Source organism: Solanum verrucosum, unplaced genomic scaffold (assembly GCF_900185275.1).
Source record: "Solanum verrucosum unplaced genomic scaffold, falcon-dt-bn FXZP01000287.1, whole genome shotgun sequence".
Classification (NCBI taxonomy): Eukaryota; Viridiplantae; Streptophyta; class Magnoliopsida; order Solanales; family Solanaceae; genus Solanum; species Solanum verrucosum.
Window position 1 is genome coordinate 952,306 of NW_026020292.1, and position 11,624 is coordinate 963,929.

At 31.0% G+C, this 11,624-nt stretch overlaps 1 protein-coding gene across 1 annotated transcript; it reads left to right on the forward strand.

Moving 5' to 3' along the window:
* The first annotated feature begins 5,963 nt into the window (after positions 1-5,963).
* On the forward strand, positions 5,964-7,589 carry LOC125834568 (adenylate-forming reductase 06235-like). The gene has a single exon (XM_049513708.1). It carries the CDS (start codon positions 5,964-5,966, stop codon positions 7,587-7,589), a length of 1,626 nt encoding a protein of 541 aa, XP_049369665.1.
* Positions 7,590-11,624: the final 4,035 nt, after the last annotated feature.

Genomic DNA, 11,624 nt, shown 5'->3' on the forward strand with positions numbered 1-11,624 from the left:
ACTAACACCTTGTTTGGATGGTTGCTACCCAATGTACAATGTTTGTTTTAATCGTTATTTAAATTTATTATATCGTATCGCTTAAATTTATCATTAGGTAACGACGAAATAACCCATTTTATGTGACAACCGATTTGGTGTAATCGCGTTGTTACCTTACAATTTTCTTCTCATTTTTATCTTTATTTATTATTTAATAATCATATTTCATCTTTATCCTACATTTTCATAATAACTCTACCCCGTACTCTACTTTTCGAGTTAATATCTTAAAAGGTCATTGTACTATAAGAAATTATCTAATAAAGTCATTGAACTTTATTTTATATCAATAAAATCACTCTGAACTTTATTTTGTATAAATAAAATCACTCAACTTAAGGTTTTTATCTTCCAAAATCACTCAACTACATTTATCATTAAGATATATTTGACATGATAAAATAAGTTATTTTTTTAATATCATATAATCATGGACTCCACAAATCAATAAATTATAAAATCTATTTGTTTATATTATGCTAATAGTTGCATTTTTCATGTTTGATTAGGATTTGGGAGTAAAGACATTGTCACATAAACAAATTTTAGAACATAAAATTAATAAATAGTATAGAAGATAATAACAAGTGATCAGCTTGTGCTAAGGCAAAGAGAAGTGAAGTAGTAATTATGTTAGCAAATAATCCTGGATCTTGGTCATTCCTTATATTTGAATAAGACGTCGACTGAGGTTGAATTTGTTTGGAAAATTTGTTCGATTAGCTCGATTTGTTCAAACTGATGACACAGGAAAAGGGGGAGGGGGGAGTCCATATAAAAATAAATAAATTTCATAAAAAATAATTTAATTTGTGTCAAATGTATTTTAATAATTTAATTGTTATGTCAAATATATTTTAATGATAAATGTAATTGAGTGATTTTTGAAGATAAAAACTTTAAGTTGAGTGATTTTATTGATACAGAACAAAGTTCAATGACTTTATTAGATAATTTATCATAGTTCAGTGACCTTTTAAGATATTAACTCCTACTTTTCTTGTAGGTTTATCACTCAAATTATGGATGTGTGACATTTATGTAATAACGGAAAACGATATAATCTATCCAAATATTGTATTCATTAAAACAATACAGTACGATACAATATAACATAATACAATACAATATAATACAATATAATATAATATAATACATTTTGAAACAATACGTAACAACCATCGAAAGAAAGCGTAAAGTTCCAAAAGAATGTAGTCATCAAAATCAATAGAAATATTTTCAGAATCATGTTGATTCATTTCCATATTAGGATAACCACACAGGAAACATTGTTTGCAAAACCCATAATTCCTAATTTCAGAAATTTTCAATCAACAAAATAAACCCACACTTAACATCTACACCACATGACCTGTAAATCAACAAATAACTTTAACACCCATCAACTTTTCGGACAAATCCCATCTCAAGAGAAGAAGAGAATAAGTGATAGAGACCAAGAAAAGTTGCTAGGTGTCCATTCAAAAATAAAATATAAGCCAAATATGTATATATCCTAAAATGCATATCAGCTGTTAGATCAAATGAGTAAAATGTCCTTATTTTTAAATTTTACAACAAATAACACACTTGAAACTGTCTCTTCTATTTTATAGATTTATAGAAAAAGAAACTAGAGACTCAATTGTAAGTTATTGAATTGACCTTGCCCCCTACTTGCATTTATCCCTATTGATATTTTTTATGTTTAATAAAAGGCCACTAGACACTGTCTGGTGGTACATTTGCGGGAAAAAAAAAGTTATTGAATTGAGGCACCAAATATTGTTTTGGGATGTAATAAGTAAAGATTTAAAGGGATAGAGGACTTTATTTCATGTTTTTCGTATGTGTTATTTACTTATTTATTTAGTTATTTTGATAACAATAATGTTCAGATGAATTTGTATGTGCCTTGATTAAATTGCCACGCAACAAACATATGTATCGAGTAAGTTTATTCATTAAGATTCGAGTAGATAGGTTCACACTAAGTGATATAACAAGTTTCATTTTATTTTAGAGTTAATGATTAAAGACACATCTAGAATACTTCAGTTATTTGATTTAATAATGTGCGAATTTTCTATTTGAATCTAACTATTTATCAAAACGCACTTTAATTATCAGTTATTATTTTTTTTCTACTTGAAATTTCACCATCATTTAGATAGAAAAAAGAGAATAATTGACTTACTATCGATGAATCGAACTGTACTTTGAAAAATATAAAATAATGGATCGTATTTTTATTAGTTTTGTAGTTTTCAAACAGCCTATATCCACCTAATACCTATGTATTAGGAACACTAAATTCAAGGGGTACAAGTGGTATCATCAAATTTGACTTTGTTGAATCTTGGATAGACGTTTGTCAAAGCTTTGATCATATTTATTTAATTAATAGTAAGCACTATATCTACGCATCTTTAATTTGACCTAGTATGTATCTTTTTATTATTTTTCAATCGGTACATATGTGATATTCGTACTAAAGTTCAATTAAATTTAAATTTGTGCATAGCAATATCTATTTTGGGGGCGATATTTTTAGCATGATTTTTTCTATTTTCAAAGATTTGAATTTGAGACATCTGGTTAAGGTTGTAACCGTACATGGATCTTAAACACTTACCATAATCTATGTACATAATATAATTATGGCTTGAGTTGAAATGTTTGAATATTTTTTGTGATAAGTTTGTTAATTGCATAATAAATCTTTGAGTTGACTATTTAATTTGAAAATCTTTATGATGAGTTTATCATGATGTATGCTATGTTTGAAATTGCATGATCATTACTGAGTTGAGAATTTAACTATGCCAAATTGTCAATGATGCTATAAGATCAAAACTAATAACTAGAGGTAATGACCAGTGCTTACTATTACGCGATGGGTAAAACTTACCCGCATCGGGTGTTTACATCAAGCCAATACATGCATGTCATGTGTTTAAATTTATAGTTCATTTTACTTCATTAAATCACGTAATAATGAAAATTGCATTGACTTGGTGTAAATACCCGGTGCGGATAAGTTTTTTCATAGATATGATTAAAATTGCAGGTTAGATAGAATTTTTAGTTTTACAGAAATAAATTATAAAAATATTTATTAAATTTGACTATTAGTATTTCATTTAATTATTTAATGACAAAAATAATATCATATGAAAACAATATTTTATCTCAATTCATTAAACTGAACAAGTAAAAGAGAAAATTTTATTTTTTATATAAGATTCAAATAAAAAATATCAATTTCTTTTTTTTTTTTTGGTTTCCCACCCGGTGTTCGGAGTCCACATTGGAGCTCCGACTAAATCCGGATCGCGCACTGCAGGGCCCATTCGGGGGTGGCGCTCCCAACAGGATTTTCTCCATACCCAAGGCTCGAACCCAAGACCTCTGATTAAGGATGAAGCACTCCCACCACTAATGCACCACAACCCATGTTGTTAATTATAACTAATTGACATAAATTGATTTCATATAAATTATCAATCAGAGGATAACATTTCCATCGATTCATACTATTGATTCTTCTCATTATTTATTCTTTTTTACAAGTTACTTCTTAGTATAACTTTGAAGTATAGAACCCCTCCATTTAATTTTACTTGTCATATTTGTTCGTTAAAAAAATAATGATTGATTTAATTATTTTACCATATTATTTTCATTAATTAATATTTGACATGGTTGGTTAATCCCAGAGGAGCTTCGAGTCAGACATGGTATTTTCGAAATTCTACATACTTGTGTTTGCTCTTTGTTATGACACTTTGTGAAATATGTATTACAAAAGGGAATGTTGAGGAAGGATGAGTTTGGTCAATTGATCTATTTGCTCTTCCCCTTTAATTTTATTTATTTATATTCAGTATTTTTATTTGTTTACTTTATTTGTATTATTTATTTTTTTGGTATGTTATCCATTTAAAAATTATAAAAAATAATATTATAAATCAACTTAAAATATTAAAAAAAATGATTAACTTCGAAATTTCACCTATACCGTATAATTGGGATTGAAGGAGTAACATGTATTATTTGAAAATTACGTTAAAATACTATAAATCACACAATACCTAACAACTTAAAATATTTGAAATATATATATTAAGTTTTGATTAACTCTCAAAATTTTACATGTGACTCTTAAAATTGAGATAAAGGAAACAACATATATTTAGTTGTTTTGAATTTTAATTTATCTTTTTTACATTTCTTTTTAATATGTTATGTATTAAAAATTACGAAAAAAATAATAGTATAAATCATAATAATTAATAGCTTAAATTAGCATTTAATAAATATATTAAAACTTTGGTCGGCTATCGAAATTTTACAAGTGGCATAAATTGGGACAGAGTAACATTTTTTTCCTCCTATATATAGAAGAGAATGTGCGAAGTTTATGGTCAGTCGATGATGATTAGGAACTTAAAGTATTTAAAAAGATATTAATAATTTGTTTGATTCTTAATATTTTACTTGTCATATAAATTGGGACAGAGACATTAACATATATTATTTGATTTTTGTGTAAATAATATTATAAATCACAATAATTAATAATTTAAATTTTAAAATCATATAACTATGCCACATAAATTAGAACAAATAGAATATACATATTGGACCCATGCTTGCACTGGTTATTTGTAACTAGTAAACTAAATAAACGCCAAACACTATATATTGAAGTTTTTAAAAAAATAATATTAGTTTTCATTTGATGTTTTAAATCTATATTGAAATTCAATCGATTAATTTAAGTTCACGTATTGTAGATTACATTTTTGAGCCCACGATAGGCGCTACTAATAAGATTTTCTTAGTAACCAAAAAATGAACTTGAAACTAATTAAAGGTAGAGAATAAGGGTGTGCAAAAATCGAACTGATCAATAAATCGAACCGAAAAAATGTTATTGGGTTATTGGGTTTTTTATGGTTTTATAAAAAAAAGTTATTGGGTTATTGGTTTGATATCAGTTTTTACTATTGGGTTATTGGGTAAACCGATAACCCAATAAGACACTAATAATTTACTATTAGATATTAATAATTTAATATATAACTACACACTATAACCATATCAAATTATTAGTACTCTATACTCACTTCACACTAGGCCGCTATACTAGTCTTTACTGTTTAATCAAAACCTAAAGACTAAAGTAAGGGTTCACAATGATAGCTATTTGATTTTAGTTTTAGTTTTAGTCTTGTTGGACTATTTCATTTTAGTTTTAGTTTGTAATTGTAGGTTGTAGCTTTTGCAAGTTTGTAAATGTTTGTAATTTGATTAAAATAAGAAATTTCATACTTTGTTTTGGCGGTGACATGTAATTATAACCTTCGTACTATATTTTCTCTTATTAATTAATGTAATTTCTCATTATCTTTCTTGTTTCACTATATCAAAACATTAAAACAAATGAGAGGTCATATACTAATATTTTACGGACATTTTCTTATTGGATAAACCGAAAACAAAACCGATAACGACCAAAAATTGATAAACCGAAAATCGATAAAAAGATATCTTATTGGTTTGTTATTGGGTTAGCATATTTAAAAACTGAAAAACTGAACCAATAATACATAAAACCGAACCGACAGATGCACACCCAAAACCGTCCACCACAACCTTAACACACGATTGGTCTATATATATTGAAGTTTAATAAGAGAAATATGAACTAAGACATAATGCACTTACTCTTTAATATTTTAAATATTATATTAAAAGATCATAATTGGACTTTGAATGTCTGATTGAGCCATAAATTGGACTATAAATACATAAACTCAATTACCTTACATATCCTAGCTTCAATTCTTCATCCATAGCTTATATTATTTTGTTTTCATCTAACTTCCCTTCTTTTTTTTCACGGTAGAAAATAAATGAAAACTGAAGACAAGTTAGAAAGATTTGCAAGTAGTAGAGGAGTAGCTTTCGAGATAAAGCCTCGTAACGATCCATTTTCCATTCCTAAACCACCTACTAGTGAATCTAATTCTCATGGTAGCAATAGATCAATGGGTCGTACTAGTAGTCATTTTTGTGATCTAGAGATAGACGCAAACGAAGATGAAGATGAAGATGTTGATACTCTTGAAAAAGGTTGTTACGACAAAGAGGGGCCAATTTTGCAAATCCCTCAAAAGGGTTCATGTCCATTGCCATTTCTACCTCCGAAGACACTAAGTGAACGTGAAAAAAATAAAAAAAAATCATCGCGATTGTCCATCATCCTTCTTGATCAAGGCTTGTTTACAGTATACAAGCGATTATTCGCGCTATCTTTAGTTCTAAATATTACTTTTTTAATTCTTGCTAGTACGGGAAATTTCCCATACGCAAGAAAAAAAGCTGTCCTGTTTTCAATTGGGAACATCTTCGCTTTGACACTCTGTCGAAGCGAAGCATTTTTAAGAGTCGTATTTTGGCTCGCGGTGAATTGCTTGGGATGGTCTTGGATTCCTATACGAATCAAAACTATTGTTACGTCTTTACTCCAGTCACTCGGTGGAATCCATAGTGGCTGTGCAATTTCATCGATTGCATGGCTCGTTTACGCGTTAATCCAAACGTTGAAAGACAAAGAAAACACTTCCCCTGAAATCGTTGGTGTTGCTTTTGCAATTCTTTCACTTCTCTTCTTGTCCTCACTCGCTGCATTTCCTCTCGTTCGACATCTCCATCACAATTTCTTCGAGAGGATTCATCGTTTCGTTGGATGGATAGCATTAGCACTTCTCTGGATTTTCATTACCTTAACGGTTTCTTATAATCCTGAAACTAAATCTTACAACAACGCAGAAATTGGCTCCAAGCTGATCAAACAACAAGAATTTTTGTTCACATTGGCTATCACTGTGCTAATAATCCTCCCCTGGATAACCGTGAGACGTGTTCCAGTTAAGGTCACGTCTCCGTCGGGACATGCAACGATTATAAAATTCGAGGGAGGAGTCAAAGCGGGAATTTTAGGACGAATTAGTCCTTCTCCCCTCTCTGAATGGCATGCGTTTGGGTTCATTTCGGATGGGAAGGCAGAGCACATGATGTTGGCAGGCGCGGTTGGTGACTTCACGAAAACCTTAGTGTCAAACCCCCCAAGCCATTTATGGGTACGACAAGTTCATTTCGCGGGCTTGCCTTATTTAGTAAACATGTACAACAGAGTCCTAGTGGTTGCAACGGGGTCTGGAATTTGTGTATTTTTATCGTTCCTTTTGCAACCTAGCGCAGCTAACGTGTGTTTTCTCTGGGTGACAAAAGGAGTGGAACAAAATTTCGGTAAGGAAATAAAAGAGATGTTAAGCGGGCATCCAAAGGAGAAAGTGATTATACACGATACAGCCTTGCTAGGACGTCCAAACGTATCAGAAATGAGCGTTGACGTAGCGCGAAAATGGGGAGCTGAAGTTGTTATTGTTACTAGCAATCCAGAAGGGAGTAGAGATGTGGTTAATGCTTGCAAGAAATCTGGAATCCCTGCATGTGGTCCTATTTGGGATTCTTGAAATTCAATTCATTTTTATTTGTGGAATATTAAGCTTATTATATTTTTGTCAATCTCATATGCATACATTAGGTCTTATGTGAGTTTTTTATTTCTACTACTTCTGGAAACGTGCATTGCACGTTTATCCCAAAATATTTCATGTAAATTTTGTATTGTAGATAATATATTTTATCCTCTTCAAATCTATTGGTGTTTACTAAAAATAAATTCATTAATTTTATTATAGAATGTAGACGTATCTTCCTAATAAAAAGAATTCTAAATTATAAAAGTATAAATTTTAGAAATCCCATAGTGTAATGATGAAATTACATCCTACCCCTACTTTTATTGAAATTACATTAGTCCCTTAAATTTTACACATTTCGGATACATAACTGACAGTCCGAATATATTAATTGTGATACATTATATTTGAGGCTATTGAGCTTAAAATGGAAAACAAAATGGAAAATCAAAATAAAATCCCACAATTAACGCTATTCAGTTCCTCATTATTGTCAATCAGAGAAACGTGAATCCTAAAATAACTAACCAATGCAAAATCTTGTCATCTTTTTCCTGTTTCAACGAAGAAACTTTTGAGTGGAATTAAATTTTTTTGTTGAAAATTGGATGAGATACAGAATGAATATTTTGATTTTGCTGAGGCATTCAAGAGTATGGGAGAGTGAGCTATGAAAGATACAAGAGTGATGGGATAGTGGTTGGTGAAAATATTTCATTCATGAATCTAGTTCTAGCCATTGCAGTTGAGTTGAATATTGATGAATTGAGAAAAAAAATTGAGATTCAATACATTGTAGAAGGAAACTCATCTCCACTGATTATTAGGAATGATATGGGGTAAAGTTGTACGTTGAGGTGAAGAAACGTGAGGTTGAATTTTCTATGTATCCCCTCCGTATTGATATAACTGATAAAAATATTGGTGAGATACAAAGTTTTGATATATCGACTGGTGCAATTGTCTATGTTGAAGGTGCTTGTCACGACCCGAGTCTACACCCTGGACGTGGCCAGCACTCGAAGACCATTATTGGTCCCCAAGCGAACCCTCATCCTAGCTGACTACAAGCGGAAGACTAACTCAAGCATACAAAGCTTAAAAAGTGAATAAAAATTCATGAAACTCATACAAAGCTTTAACTCAAATGAAAAACTCTGAATAAAAATAAATTATTCAACCCGCCATAAAATAGGCAACTTAAGTCTCTAAAACATTTAATAAAATAAATGAACAAACTTCTGAAACTTTACAGTCTATCTATGAAGCCTCTAAATGACAAAGATGGAAGTCGGGACAAGACCCACGACCTCCTTACAACTGATATAACTGAAAGTAAAAGTGTAACCCTCCGGAAGCAAGGAGGCTCACCATAGCTAACTCGAACTCCATGTATTATCAACGAAGCTCCTGTAGATGATCTCCTGAATACATGTATCTGCATCATGCAAGGATGCAAGCCAAATGGCTCAGTACGTGGAATGTACGAGCATGTAAGGGGAATTCTAAAGCATAACATAAGCTTGAACTTGATAAAAAGGAAACATACTTACCTCTTCTGAAGTCACTCAACTCAACTCATGATACTCAAGGATAAAGTAACAGCAAAAGATGCAATGTATATGGAAAGCTTTTGAAACAATACATAGCGACTCAATGTATTGAAGAATACAATAATAATTTAGTTTGTATATATAAAAATACAATATAACTATGTGGGAGTTTCTCTAACCGACAACCATCACTATGAGCTATGTGATGATACGTCTCACCCACGCTGCTAGAACTGTCTTATACTTTGCCGAGGTATAGAACTTCTCAACTAAGTGGATCCACTAGTCTATGCTAAAAAACATTAAGGAATCATCTAAAAAGTATGACCCTTTCTACCCACGTTGGCTACATGGTTTATGGAGACTTGAGTTATCTGAACTCATCCCCATATCAGTGCTCAATACTACTCCAAAAAATATACTTAGCTCATATGTTTAAAAACAACTCTTTCTCTGGTTTGAGATAATTGCTCAAACTACCCTCTTAAAAGAGGTAACTACTCTTGAAATAACTTTTGAACTCATAACTCATTTAGAAATCTCATTTTCTCTTTTATCAATCTAAAAATTGATGCCTCTAGGAATGCATAGTCCCCTTATACTCATACTTGAAAACTCTTTCTCAAAAACATTTTAAAATCATATTATACTATGATCATTGATGACTCGAGAAGTCATACTGCATAAACATTGATGGTATATCTAATACCATACTGCTCATACATTAATGACATACTCAATTGTCATACTAATCATGCTTATGAAACTTTTTTCTCAAAACTCATTTGTACTTTCTCAAAACTCAGCTTAAGAATTCAACTATTGGCTTTAAAAAGCTTTTTCCAAAATTTATAACTCAAATCATAGGGTTCATGCGGAATTATGGACATAAACGACTCAACTCAAGAATGTTAATGATACCTCTAATCTCAAGACTGCTCGACTCATAGGGTTCATGTGAAATTATGGGCATGAACTACCCAACTCTATGGGCATGAACTACCCAACTCAAGGATCTTCATGGGTAACATGTAGTAGCCCCATGATTAGGAATAAAATCCCAAAATGATTAGGAACTCAATACTCAAGACTTAGAACTTGAAGATACTACTCATCTCAAAGATACTCAACTGATGAAGTTCATGCAGAATTTATGGGCATGAACAACTCGACTCAAGGGTCTAAACAACGATATGGAACTCAGGTATACGACTCTTCTCATTCTCATACTTACTTCCTCAAAAACATAGCTCAAATCGATAATTGATCTCAAAGGATTCACAATTGAACTCAAAGACTTTCTTAAACTCTACCCTTAACTCTTTCTTGAATTTGAATTATGAATTCAAGAGTTATGATTCATGATATGAAGGATCTCAATAACAATATAGCAATTCGATAATTAGAAATAGAACTTTTAGAAGAAACACGAACTCAAGAACTCAAAATCAACTAATCTCAACAATACTCAAATCTAGGGGTAGAATCCTAGATTTCTCTTTTACTGATTTGAAAGTAGATGTAAGGCGTGAGGACGAACTAGTCTAACACTATGATAGCCTTACATACCTGGAAGAACAAGGTTCTTGAAGAATCTTGATGAAGAACTTGATTAAAAGTCTTGAAACCCTAGCTTGAAGGTAAACGATCAAGAAAACCTTTCTTGAGATTCTTGGATTAGTTTCTTGAAATCTCTATGGCCAAGAATTATGTGTTTTATTAGTGATTCATAATTGTATGGAAGAATTTGAGTTGAGAAAATAGAATTCTTGGAAAAAGACTTACCTTGAAGAAGAATCTTGAAAAAGATTGGAAAAATCTTGAAAAAGATTGAAAGAATCTTGAATGAGTCTTCTACTTTGATTTTTCCTTAGGGTTTTGTCTTGGGGTTTGAGATAGAAGAGAATGATGGATTAAAAGATGAAAATCTTATTGTTTTGAGCCTTTATTAGTCAAGAAATTCGTTTAGGGTTTTATTGGATATAAAAAAACAAAAACAACCATTTTTAATGTTTTCCCGTCAGCTAATTCGTAACAACACTGTATAGGTTACTAAAATAGTCATAACATTTTACTCAGAAATTGGATTGACGCGAAATTGATGGATTTGGAAAGTAGATTCAAGTACCTTTAATTTAACAGGTTATGGCTCACGTAACTCTTTATATTCTAAGAGTTATGGTCGTTAGAAGTTGACCCAAAACTTAAAGGAACTTAGGAATGACTTAAATGAACTCTCTCTAGTTCTTCTTGGAACTCAAGGTGCTACATCTAGTGAACTTAACACTAAAGAAATTTTAATTTTCTGGGTATAATCCTACTCACAACGAAGGATGGTTCGAGTCTTAGTTTACAGTGCTGAAAAGGACACACATGCTCTTAACTTGGTGGAATAAAAAATTGGTGATTTGTGTTATATACCAGAAATGGAGATAACGAATTACATAGCTGATACAAATAGTACGAAAGTGAA

Coding starts and splice junctions, on each gene's coding strand:
- LOC125834568 (XM_049513708.1), top strand. CDS start 5,964: ATGAAAACTGAAGACAAGTTAGAAAGATTTGCAAGTAGTAGAGGAGTA.